A 14,060-nucleotide genomic window follows, 5' to 3' on the forward strand; every position below is an offset into this window, starting at 1 on the left:
AAAGCCAATTACCGACTTAACTAAGGAGTAGCTGCTACGTATCCGTAATGCAAATAGTTGTTAATATATTGAGTATTATTATTTAGAATATCTGAAATAAGTTATCTTTATAGACTTTGCAGTGGTTTAAACATAATGATTAAATGTTTAACGTATTTTCACCATGGCTATGTAACTACTATAATCCCTTTATTCTCATTTTATCTGGTAAATTGGAATTATTTATATACTCTCATCATTAAAATTTTGTGTACTAAAATATTATGCCTTGAAAATGATACTTTCATAATCACCTTATTGGTACACACAAATTTCATCTGTAAATCTGCAAAGTCCTGTTGAAATCTATTAGGCATGCAAAACATCTGAAGCCCCTGTATCTTTATAGGTTTTGCACAGATTTACATCAAAATTGGCCACACTAAATAAATTAAAACTCACATCTGGGTTGGGAGTTGGCTATTCTAATTGCTTCATGCTGTAATTTAGCATGCAAAGCTATAAACCTCTCATACTGGGATTTTGATGGAAACACTGATAAGTTTTGACTGGATTGCCAGATGCCAATATAATACACATTCGCTCTGTGCCTTGTTAGTTTTTTTACTTGATTCTTTTTTATACTTTAATATACATCAGCAAAGAGGTAAGTTTAATCTGAAATAACAGATTTGGTAACTTGATTCCTCTGGTTCATATAGTGCTATGAAAAGAAGCAGCTCATTTCCCTGTACATCATTATTTATTTACCAGCTGAAGAACAGAATAAACTGACCATGCATTGGCTTAGTTCTTGGCAATGGTGAAGGTCCAGTGTGTGTGTTTTATTTCATGAGCAAAAAGAAGTGGTGTATGCAGGTCATAGGTCAGGTGCAGGATCCGTTTATGAAGAAGTTTCTCCTTCATAGCATCTGCTGTGCTATTTTTAAGCTTTTGGATTCTCTGTTACTTCCAGTTACTCTGAGGCAGGTTTTCCCCAAGTAGTAACATTTCCAGTTACAATGTACCCAGTTGGCCAAAAAGTGAAGCCTTCTGAGCTGTAGAAGCAGCCTAATGCTGCAGATGCTGACTCCAGGATGGGTTGGCTTTTCTAGAGATGCAATAGCTCAGGCCAAGGTGGTGATGTGAGAACAGACCAACTCTGGGCCTGGCCTCAAGTCTAACAGACTAATAAAAAAAAAAAATATAAGTGTGTTGTGACAGTGAAGGCTCAAGAAAAGCATTGCTCTGCTCATACTTGGTTGCTGGTCTGTTGTAAAGGGGAGCACACACTCATCCTACACATTCAAATTTAATATCGTACACTTGCTTAAAATTGAGAACTTCAAGTTTAAGAGGTTTGCTTCTGAAATCCTTAGTTATTAAGGGTATGTGTATTATTAATGTTCCCTCTCATCTTCAGATATGTTTCCAATTTCAATAAGCATTTGTCGTAAAACCAGTAAAAATGGTTGCATTTATCTGTGTAACCTGTGTCATTTTTTTTTACTATGTCAGGTTGTCATTGCTACAGCTATAACTAGTGAGTTATAAATAATATCCATGTGTGCTAGGGGTTTTGCTCCTCATATTTATAATTTGAAGGCAGCAGGCATGAACCAGCCATACTGTACCTGGCAGCCAAAACTAAATGTGTATTTACAACAGCTATTTTACATAAGTACAACTGTTATTCATTTGTCTCCTCTGTGGTTTTTCTGTTTTTAATCACTAAATGTTGGGCTAATTCCCTTCATCCTCTCCAACAGGACTCAATGTTTTAGGTTAAGACCTTGTGACTCACTGACTCAGTGTCAAGTTACATCAAGTATTTCATGTTGCAACGTCAAACCACCACAGAATAACTTCACATAAAGGGAAAAAATTGGAATATTAGAGGAAAAGTCTTCATCCTTTTTCTAGCATGTATCACTGTGTTTAAAAGCCTGCCTTTCTTAATCTAATATACATTGTTTATTCAAAAATTAAAAAGGGAAGTCAGTGTGTTTTGAGGCCAGAAAATATGATCTCCCTACCCCAAACTGAATCTTCTCATATCCAAATTGTGTAAAGGTAGCTTAACAAATGTCTTGTAAGAACAGTGAGAACTTTTTTAAGTCTCTTGTTGCCACATCCTTGTTGTAATCAGAATTATTTTTTTTTCTAGTATTGCTTTGAGAGAGTAAGGTAATTTTTATTCGATTTTGATAAAATATACTGTATTATGCTAACTTTTCCACTTTTATACATGTAAACTTCTGTTTTCTGTGCTAATTAGGAATAGGAGGTTTGCAAGAGTTTGTACTGAAGTCAGCAACTTTATCAACGTCACCAGCTTGCCCACCATTTACACCTCTCAACTTTGAAGCTACCCCTATTGTGCGAGTTGCTGTTGAACCAAAACATCCAAGTAAGAGTTTAGTTTTTCTCTTTTATAAGTGAAACTCATTTTTGAAGAATAGCTTTATAAGTGAAGTTTTGACAGGGTGGTCTTTGAATATTAACTTTTTCCTTAAGCAGGAAGGAGAGTATCATGTTTTTCAGTATCAAATGTGGTGTTATTCATGGCCCCAGTCTTACAGGAGGCATTGATACCGGTACACGTTTCTGGAAATGGCTATAATAAATGATAAAAACAATCATATGCATATATTACATGTGCATACGTACAGCCAGAAGCTTTCCTTGGAGGGAAGACCTTCTCTCCAGCTCACAGATATTTCTGAACAGTAAATTTTGTCTTTACCAAATAGCAGTTTATTTACATTCCAAGAGAAGATATCCTTGTACAAGGGTTTTCATCCCATTAACATCTCATCTGCATGAGTATTTACAGGATTGCCCCATAATCAGGACACATTATTTTTAACAATTTTTTTAAAATTGCATTGGAACTATGGGACATAGGACTCATCTTTTTAAATTATCACTTTTAGTCATATTTATGCTATACTAAAAAGGAATATAAACCAATTCCTCTAGTTTCTATGGAATCAGAAGAGAAAAAAATCTTTTCAGAAGGCTACTGTATGATGTATGTATACTTTTTTATTTGTTAAAGTTACACTTTTTACTGGAAATCTAAATCAACCCCTTCAATAACAGAATAAATGTCACAGTTACTGGAAAAAAAATTGTGATTACCAAGCTAAACCTGAGTTTGAAGTTCTTCAAACAAATACACCCCAAAATAAATGTAGGGACAAATGGGGAGGGTGGGTAGAGAAAAACCTAAAGAATTAAACTTCAGGTAAAATCCATATGGTTCATGGGTTTCCTCCTGTTTACATATTGAAAATATAATGCACAGAACCAGACAAATGTACTTCGCTTTTATAGCATCATGCGCTCACCAAAATTAATGGTAACTAGAGAACTTTTTAACTTGTGAAGTATTTTTGTGAACTTGTGTTTTATTCATTTTATTAATGTGGGGTCGGAGACATTTCTTACTGCTGTGAAGAAAAGTTTTGGAGAAAAGTGCTGTGACAGAAAGATTAAGAAAGACAGTCATTGGATCACAAAGGGATTAAATATGTTGTTATATGGAAACAAAGAAGAACTATCTGCTTGAAAGACTTTTTTTCCCTCTGTCTCCTCTCAGTACCCTTATTTGTACTCCATCATTGTGATTCAGACATACAGCCTCAGACATTCAGGAGTTGCACTAGTAAATACACTTCTCTTCTGTATAACACTCTGAGATTAATGTTCTTCCCCTTTGGTCCCCAGATCGTAGGCTGACAATGTTAAGTTTGATAGTTCCTCTCTTTAGGCATACCATGTTTGATACCTTTCTCAGACCTGAAGAAGAGCTTTGTGTGGCTTGAAAGCTTGTCTCTGTCACCAACAGAAGTTGGTCCAATAAAAGATATTACCTCACCCACTTGTCTCTCATATTTTTAAAACATTGCACTCAAAAAAATAAGTCTAAACAGACAGAATCCTTCACCTGTGTCTATCTTAAAATAATGACTGTTGCAGTAAGGAGAACAAGAAAATGTAAATGCTAAGCTAAATAACCTTAAGGTCTTATGATTTACCTGTCATTGTCACTGCCTGACATATCTCCCATTACACCAGGGATCGGCAACTTTTGGCACGTGGCCCATCAGGAAAGCTGCTGGTGGGCCGGGCCAGTTTGTTTACCTGCAGCATCTGCAGGTTCGGCTGATCACAGCTCCCACTGGCCATAGTTCACCATTTCAGGCTGATGGAGGCTGCAGGAAGCGGCATGGGCCGAGGGATGCGATGGCTGTCCTTTAGTTCATGCTTTTTTAATATACTTTAAAACTGTTGTTAACTTTCAAATTAGACATTGCTGGTGTATTTTCAGCTCAGATATGAAATCTGATTAGTAATAGAATTATTTAGCAATGACTGTGCTGTTACTAGAACTCAGACAACATACCAGCGACCTAAAAAGAGAAGTATGCTATCAGATCCTCTGGGAGGACTACATCATCGAATATACCAAAGAGGATAACTGTTTTTGTATATGTAGAACTTACGTTTGGGGGGAGAGAGGTAAAACTTAAGCCTGATCTTTGAAACGCCTGCATTATCATTAGACAGAGGGTATATTGATTTTAAATTGAATAAAGAAATAGTTACTAACTGCATATCAAACAAAAATGCATGCATAAAGCTGAGTGGAGCTAGTTGGCCAGATTCACTCTTGCAGCACCATATGAGCTTCCTCCCCCTACCCCTCCAATAATTGGCTTGGGGGGAGAGGGCAATAGCTTTAAAGTCTGACCATTGCAATCCTGTCAGGAGAGGTTGACGTAACATGCTGAATCAGCATATCTCCTGAATGTCCTGGCCTCAGCCTTGCTTTGTGGACTGTGTGAGCCAGTCATCTCCGGTCCTCAATAGATTAGCAGTTGCAGGTAACTTATGATCGTGTACCCCTGCTCCTGATGAATTTTCTATCCTCAGAGTTCCACAGCTGTGGAACCACCTAATATCTGGATTTTTTGTTTCTGTTCTTTCAAAATCCATGTGTTTCGTTAAATGTAAACATGCCTGGGTTTGAGTTTTTAACATTGCAGTGGTTTTTTTATGGTATATCATTAGTCTATTGATGCATATTTACAACCTTACTTCCAGCTGAATAACTTCTTTGCTGAAGAATACTTTTATTGTAATCTCATCACATTTCAATTTGTCCAGTTTCCATTTGTTGCTGAAATATTGACAGAATCAAAGTAATTTCTGTTCAGTTACAAAATTTTCTGTAACATTAAAACTACATGTTCTGCAGATTAGGGTTGGACTGTGTTACTAGGCAGTTAGAGAGACAAAGAGGGTGAGGTAATATCTTTTATTGGACCAACTTCTGTTGCTGAGGCCATGGCTACACTGGCGCTTTACAGCACTGCAACTTTCGCGCTCAGGTGAAAAAAACACCCCCCTGAGCGCTGCAAGATACAGCGCTGTAAAGCCTCAGTGTAAACAGTGCCGCAGCGCTGGGAGCATGGCTCCCAGCGCTGCAGCTACACCCGTAGAGGATGTCGAGTACGTGCTCTCCCAGCGCTGGCGCTGTGACCACACTTGCACTTAGTTGCAAGTGTAGCCATACCCTGAAAGAGACAAGCTTTTGAACTACACAGAGCTCTTCTTCAGGTCTGAGGATATGGCTACACTCACACTTTACAGCGCTGCAATTTTCTCTCTCAGGGGTGTGAAAAAACACACCCCTGAGCGCTGCAAGATACAGTGCTGTAAAGCGTCAGTGTAATCAGGGCGGCAGCACTGGGAGCGCGGCTCCCAGCACTGCACGCTACACCCGTAGAGGATGTGGTTTACGTGCAGCGCTGAGAGAGCTCTCTCCCAGCACTGCCGCTCCGACCACTCTCGGCAGTGCTTTGAAATTCCAAGTGTAGCCATACCCTGAGAAAGGTACTGGGAGAATCACAGCTAAATACAAGATTGAACAAATATTTCAGCATAAGTAGTTAGCACATATTCTAAGGGACCATTCAAGGTGAAGTGGCCTATTAACACTCTTGTAGTCGTAGGACAAAAAGGGAAGTTAGTGGGTTACAAATTACTGGTCAGTGTACCATTGACTGTTCCAGTGTTTTAAGTAATGCAGGGGTGGGGAACCTAGGGTCTGCGGGCCAGATCGGCCCCTTGCTCATTTTCATCCCCACAGTTCAACTCACCTGACAGGCATGGGGGGAGTGAAGGCTTGGGGCTTCTCCCCACAGCTGGGTGAGCAGTGAGCTGGCATTTGTGGATCCAGCCCCAGGGTGCTGAGGCTTGGGGCTTCCCACCTGTGGGGCTGGAGCAGTGAGCGTTGTCTCTCCCCACCACACAGGAGCCAGGGGGCAGGGTGGCTTCCGAATCTTGGTGCCTCACTTCCCTCCCCGACCCCCCCTGCGGGGCTACACGAGTGCCAGCTCGCCATGCTGTGGGCAGGAGGCTGAGTCTCGGCGCCCTCCCCAGCAGGTGAGTTTAACGTGCATGGCCCACCATTTCTGTTCTCAGTTGGTCTATGGCCCCGATACAAAAAGTGTTCCCCATTCCTGGAGTAATAGATAAGAACATCTCATGTGTCCTGCAGGTGTTCATGCAATTTTGGAAGTGTTCAGGATTGAAATTTTCTAGATCCACTGAGTTTAGGGATGGGTCCATCATTAATCCATTTATACTAACACATGAAGACTTTATCTTGTGTAAAATTCTTACTTCATCCTGCAAAGTATTTTTGGTAGGAAGACATTCAAATCAATTTCAGTAATGTTGTTTATCTCTAGCAGTTACCACTCAAATGTTTTTAGAAAGAAGTTTCCTTTTAATCTGCTCAGAAATGGCAGCTGTTTTTTAATTTGGATAAAATTATTGTTAATAATAAATATTATTATTGATAAGTCCCTGTAAATGTTTGCACTGTGTGCAAGTCCTGCACACCCTGTCAAAATCTTCATGTAGAATTTCCATCAGCTCTCAGAACAAGCCTACCTACTTATCTATTCCTGAGGAGTCAGCTGCTGAAGATGCTGAGCAAATACCTGCAATCCTAGGGCATATGACCTGAAGAAACTCCGCCTCATTTTTTTTCCCATTTTTACAATTTATCCAGCTTCCCACGTTGTCTTGTACATTTATGAATTTAGCATAAATGAGTAAAGTCATATTTATTTTAATAACCTCTGGGAGCAAACAAAAAACAGAGTGTCAAACTCTTCCTTGGAATATGAACATTTGATCATAGAAAATCGGTGTGTATTCTCTGCCTGGTATGTCAAATAAGAAAAGAGAAAAACAATTAAAGCTTTCCAATTGTGGTAATTACATTGTGAAAATCTACTTACATATGAAGTACTTATTTAAAAAAATTCCCCACACAACTGCAGCATACAGTTGCCATGTTTCACTCATCTGGAGGGTTATTCCCTAATTTTCTATTAATTTTAAGACAGTTCTGTTCTTAAAGCATCTTCCTCTTAAAAATTGTGTTATGTATTTCATACAAAATAATGAAAATCTCATAGTTGGGGGAGTTTTCCCTTTTTCAGATTATCACAGCTTGATAGCTCTCAGTATTTTCCAGTTTGTGTATTTAAATCCGTTCTGTGCTTCGTTCAGTCTTACTCCCTTTCAGTAGTGCTTTTGGAAGATTTCTGTTTGGATATTAGTAATGATGATACAGTATTATTTAAATCTGAGTACTTTTTATAGCATCATATAGGTTTGCAAGTACAGTTTTTTGCAAACCATTTTTTGTGTGTATGTGCAATAGGAATAAGAATAGTTTAAATTAGCTTTTAGTAAATAAGATGGTGGTGTTACTTTTTGACAAATAAAAACGTATCTATTTAGCATTGTATATATTATCTTTTGACAATCAGTACAAATAAGGGGCCAAATCCTGAGGTTCTTGATCAGTTTTTACTTAGTGATAAATAAGAATATCAGGACTGTGTTCAGGGTATTCAGTGTTGCTAAACTTGACTAGGGTAGAAATCAGTTTATATTTTTTTATTTAATTTCAACAGACAATATTGATGTTTATTTTTATGTATTTTTTATTTTTATTTAAATTTTCAGTTGCAGGAAATTATAGGTAGGACAGACTATCATCATTTAATGACAGTAAATATTCAGATTCAAAAAGTTAAAGCTTTATAACAGTCAAAGCACAAACTGGCAACATATACAAAGTAAATATCCTTAAATCAAACTCTTAAGTTTTCAAGCAGCATTTTTCTTACTTTGTCTGTCTGTAAATTTTGATCATCATCATAATATTTTTTCATTGGTTTGAATGCATGCGATGAAATCAACTTTTACCAACATTTACTGATAAAAAAATGTTAATCCTCCCCTAATCAGATTTATTCTGTATTCTGTTGGTGCTGTCTTAAAAAGTATCCTCTACATTTTTCTCTTTATCCCAAAATATGTCTTGATACAAATATTTGTTTCTTCAATAGTAGTTTATTAAGAGTGGTTTATTTCTGTCTTCCTAGGTGAGATGCCTCAGTTGGTCAGAGGAATGAAACTTTTAAACCAAGCTGATCCATGTGTCCAAGTTTTAATCCAGGAGACAGGAGAGCATGTATTAGTTACAGCAGGAGAAGTCCATCTCCAGCGCTGCTTGGATGACTTGAAAGAAAGGTTAGGAGGGGAAAAAATAAATATTTCAGGTTCAAGAGCTTAGTATGGTATTTCTCAGTCAGTTAACTGTGATTTATTTTCTGGGGAGGTTGAAACCTCCTTAGCCAAGACATTTTGCCCTACTGTTGGATCATAAATATAAATTTTAATAGCTATAAAATTATCTGCAGCTGAAAATGCCGCTGACTTCCTACTCATACATGGCTTAAACACCTTTTTGGCAGGTTATTTCTCTACAGAAGTCATAAATTGCAGTAGTTTCAGAGTTTCATTTTGAATTGTGGTAAACATTCTGTACCAAAAAAAAAGATTAGGAAAATGGTTAGGTTTCAGAGTTCAGCTCTCTAGAGTCAAGAAATGACAAAGCCTAGGGCTGCACATACACCCTTAACTCTGCTCCCAGTTTTTAATTGCATTAACCTGTGCTATTTCCCATATACTATATATCACTGAACTTTCTCCAGTCTTAGAGACGTGTGTTTAGAATCTTGTTTTATTTCTTGTTTTTTTTACTCTAATGCTATTTTCATTCCCGGTAGACCTTAACTGACTCAGACTTTTTCTCTAAGGCTATGTCTAGACTTAACGGTGATGTGTAGTGTACGTACACTGCACAGCTCCCCTAGCACGGGTATAAATAACAGTGTAGATAGTGAGGCAGTGCTTAGGCAAGTAGACTAAAGGCATGCCAGAATCTTAGGATATTTACCCTACATGGCTCTCTGCACACCCAACCCCTGCTTCCACATCTATGCTGCTAGTTTTAGCAGTATAGTGTCCCGTTGTCTGAGTCCTTCCCCACTGCAGGGAAAGGTTCCAATAGCACTGAGTTGACAGAGCCTTTGCGTGTTGCAGTGAAAGACTCAGGCAGCGGGGAGAGGCAGCAGGAAAAGGCTCCAGCAGCTCTCCGCAGCCAGAGGCTTTCACTGCCACTTGTGGCCATAGGCGGCAGGTTATATACATTTGTGGTGCTCGGGCACCAGGAATATTCAGGGCCGGGTGCCCTGCTCCAGCAATATTTGGAGCTAGGTCTCTCCCCTGGCCCTGCCTGGATCGGGGCCTGGCCCCCGCCGCGTCCCTGCCTGGAGCAGATCCCAGCCCCTGCCTTCCACCCCTCCCCCTGCGTGTTCCCCACCCCTCGCCGCGTCCCTGCCTGACAAAAGCAGCGTGGCACCTCTCCTCTGCCTGCTTATGCTGCCGGAGTAGAACGGCTCTCGGCAGAACTGCTGTCTGCTGCTTGCACTAATGGGAAAGCAGGCTGTCCTTATCCTGCTCTTCCGCCCTAGCCCTGAGCCTCTCCAACGCCACAAACCTCTCGTCCCCAGCCAGAGGCCTCATCCCCTCGCACCCTAATCCTCTGCCCCAGCCCTGAGCCCCCCTACATCATGAACCCCTCATCCTTAGCCTCACACCCCTTACCCCACACCCCAACCCTCTGCCCTAGCCCTGAGACTTCTCCTGCATCATGAACCCCTCATCCCCCAGCCTCAGCCAGAACCCTCATCCTCTCGCACCCTAATCCTCTGCCCCAGCCCTGAGCCCCCCCCACATCATGAACCCCTCATCCTCAGCCCCACAACCCTTACCCTACACCCCAACCCTCTGCCCTGAGCCCTCTCCTGTATCATGAACCCCTCATCCCCAGCCAGAACCCTCATCCCCTCACACCCTAATCCTCTGCCCCAGCCCTGAGCCCCCTCCTGCATCATGAATCCCTCATCCTCAGCCCCATAGCCCTCAGCCCTGCACTCCCTCCTATCCCCAAACTCCCTCCCAGAGTGTGCACCCCCTCCCCCTTCCCACACACCCCTTCCCAACCCCAAACTCCCTCCCAGAGCCTGCACCCCTCACCCCTTCCTATGCCCCCAACCCAGAGCCTGCACCCAAACTCCGTCCCAAAGCCTGCACCCCTCACCCCTGCCTGCACACCCACCCCCTTCCGCAGCCCAGAGCCTGCACCCAGCATCCAAACTCCATCCCAAAGCCCGCACCCTAATCCCCAGCCCAGGACCTGCATCTGAGACCTCCCTTGCAAGCCCCCTCCCAGAGCCTTAGGCGGGTAGGGGTGGAGTTTGTGGGGGGCGGAGTTGGGGGGCAGGTTCTGGGCACCACCAAAATTTCTACAAACTTGCTTGTGGCTGCACACAACAGTGTGGACACAGCCTGTTTTTCACTGTGGCATGTAGCTACACGTATTGAACATGCCACCACCAGTGTAGACAAGGCTTACTATGTGTTTTATTAGTAATGTTGTCAGCACCCACATACTTACGCTTCCTTTTCTTTTAAACCAGCAGCTCAACCTGCCTTAGGCGCAGTTCAGGAAATGAGGCTATTACTATGATGCTAATTTAGAGCCCTGGGCCCATTCCGACTCCTATCAAAGCCAATTCCCATTTGATTCTTATGGAAGTTGGAATGGCCCAAAGTTTTATAAAATTAGGTGATATATGCACATTTTTACTATTACTCTCTATTATACAGCTTGAGTTGTAGGTTTATATGTAAGTATGATTCAGTATGCACTTTTCACCAGATCACCCAAAGGGACCTTCAGTGAGGGCTATTAATGAACATTCAACATTCTGAACAAGCAAAATAGCTAGAGGTAGTTAAGTCACAAGAATTTTTTTCATAATGGGGAAAGTTTTTACTTGTACTTGTGTTAAACTTTACTCTCCTACTGAAAATAGGCTAAACTGTTTTTGCTGAATATTAAAAAATAAAAATTGCCTTTTTGAGTGAAAAACAAGCCTGGGAAACTTTAACTGGAAAGTTTCTAGTTTCTTTCTCGAAAGTTTCAGAAAGTTTCTGATCTGGAAGATGGGCTGGATTGCATCCTCAGCAAGTTCGCGGATGACACTAACCTGGCAGGAGAGGTAGATATGCTGAAGGGTAGGGATAGTGTCCAGAGTGACCTAGACAAATTGGAGGATTGGGCCAAAAGAATTCTGATGGGATTCCACAAGGACGAGTGCAGAGTCCTGCACTTAAGACGGAAGAATCCCATGCACTGCTACAGATTGGGGACCGACTGGCTAAGCAGCAGTTTTGCAGAAAAGGAGCTTGGAGATTACAGTGGTCGAGAAGCTGGATATGAGTCAACAGTTTGCCCTTGTTGCCAAGAAGGCTAACAGCATATTGGTCACATTAGTAGGAGCATTGCCAGCAGATTGAGGGAAGTGATTATTCCCCTCTGTTTGGCACAGGTGAGGCCACATCTGGAGTATTGCATCCAGTTTTGGGGGGCCCCACTACAGAAAGGATGTGGACAAATTGGAGAGAGTCCAGCAGAGGGCAATGAAAATGATTAGGGGGCTGGAGCACATGATTTATGAGGAGAGGCTGAGGGAACTGGGCTTATTTAGTCTGCAGAAGAGAACAGTGAGGGGGGATTTGATAGCAGCTTTCAACTACCTGAAGGGGGGAGGGGTTCCAAAGAGGATGGAGCTTGGCTGTTCTCAGTAGTGGCAGATGACAGAACAAGGAATAATGGTCTCAAGTAGCAGTGGGGGAGGTTTAAGTTGGAAAAACTTTTTTCACAAGGAGGGGGGTGAAGCACTGGACTGGGTTACCTAGAGAGGTGGTGGAATCGCCATCCTTAGAGGTTTTTAAGGCCTGACTTGACAAAGCCTTGGCTGGGATGATTTAGTTGGAGTTGGTCCTGCTTTGAGCGGAGGGTTGGACTACATGACCTGTTAAGGTCTCTTCCAACCCTAATCTCCTATGATTCTATGAAAGATAAAAGTTTTATGAATGACTGACTGAAAAAAAGTCAGAATAGAAACAGTCATGTAAGCTTAACCGTAGCAGTAACTTTCATTCTCACTGTTATTCATGATTAAGGTTCTAATTAAAAAACAATGTGTAGAGGATAACACTATGAAAAAATAATCCCTATTTATTTTGGATTTTGTGTTAATTTCTCTTTCTTATTACATAATCCAAATCAATATGTATGGTAGATAAACTTTAGGATGAAAGCTTCAGCGTGAAAACATTTTTATAGCTTTTTCAGCTCTTTCTACTCTTCTTATTCTTTCTACTATTTCAGAGCCTTACAGATATAAGGGCTCAGTCTTGTAGTCACTTACACACAAGTATTTTACTTTCTTATTCACGTGTGTTGGTAGGATCAGGTTAATATTTCCAAAGCTGATTTCCTATCTGACAAACAGTATTTAATTTGTAAAACAGAGATGTTTGCCAACCTCAAAAGGTTGATGTGAGGATCAGTGATTTTAAATGTACAATATTTTCAAAATGTAAGTGTTATAGTATTTTCCCCTCCCACATCACCCCAATATGCAGAAAGGAGCAGAAATGATCTTGACTGTTTTCTGCTATAGTTTTATAATACTTTCCTTTTCTAAGATATTCTGTGTGTCTTTTTTATCACTGTTAGTTGAACTCTGGGAACAATTTATTTTAAGAAAATTGCTGTTGTACAACCAGGAGAATTTAGGATAAGTCCCATTGCCTTTCAGTGAGACTTAGCCTCCTAAGTATCTGTGCAGTTTTTGAAAATAGGATTTAGGCTCCTAAGTCACCTAGTCACTTTTGAAACCTTATCCTATATATTGATTGCAGTAAGAATGGATCTAAAAGGAAATTGGCCGATATATGTGGGAATGTGCAGAAAAGAGATTTAAAAGTCTGGACATTAAAAGGAATTTCTGAGTGACTGAGTCTCACAGAACAGAATCTCCATCATGGAGGCTATGATGTAACATTGTTAGTTGAACTTTTCAAATCTGGAAAACAAAATTTAGTTTTCTAATTATGTCTTTAGAGAGCCAGATAAAAAAGGGCACTAATTTTCAAAGATGCTGAACTTTCATGGAAACCAGTGAGAGCTCTACATCTTTGAAAATCAAGCCACTTTTGTTCAAGTGCTTAAATATGTATTCAGGAGCCTAATTTTAAGAATCTGTGTTTCAAAGTTTTAGTAATTGCTTTTATTTTCTTTCCTATTTAGCTGACTTTAGAGATTAATATATCAGATCTTTCCAGGAGACTCACTATTGCAGTTAATGTTTAACATTTTTTTCTCTGTGGTTTCATTTCTGTAGCACTCTTCAAGTGTCTTAAAGCACTTTACAAAACTGTAAAAAGTTACGCCTCACATCATCCTTAAGATGTAATTATCCCCATTTTACAGACGGGAAGCTGAGGCATAGATTAGGTATTACCCAGTGTGATACAGGAAGTCTGTGAAAAAGATGGAAATAAAATCTTGATTTTCTGGCTTTTAGTCCTGTGCTTTATATTTTAACCTAGTTGTTGATGAAAGTTTCTAAAATGGCCTAGTGATGAAAACGCAGTGCCAGGAATTAGAAAGACTGGCTTTTATCTCTGAATCTAATTCAGATTAGGAGAGAGGCCTCCATCTCTGCCCCAGAGAGGTGCAAGTGCTAGAAAGCACTTTAAGATTTAGGCTGTGGCCACACTAG

At 40.5% G+C, this 14,060-nt stretch overlaps 1 protein-coding gene across 1 annotated transcript in view; it reads left to right on the top strand.

Moving 5' to 3' along the window:
- EFL1 (elongation factor like GTPase 1) overlaps nucleotides 1–14,060 on the top strand; it is a 170,855-nt gene that overhangs the window by 117,651 nt on the left and 39,144 nt on the right. The window contains 2 exon segments of the mRNA XM_075069672.1: nucleotides 2,258–2,389; nucleotides 8,460–8,607. Coding sequence (XP_074925773.1) covers nucleotides 2,258–2,389; nucleotides 8,460–8,607 — 280 coding nt within the window.

This window comes from Chelonoidis abingdonii, chromosome 9, assembly GCF_003597395.2.
Source record: "Chelonoidis abingdonii isolate Lonesome George chromosome 9, CheloAbing_2.0, whole genome shotgun sequence".
Classification (NCBI taxonomy): Eukaryota; Metazoa; Chordata; order Testudines; family Testudinidae; genus Chelonoidis; species Chelonoidis abingdonii.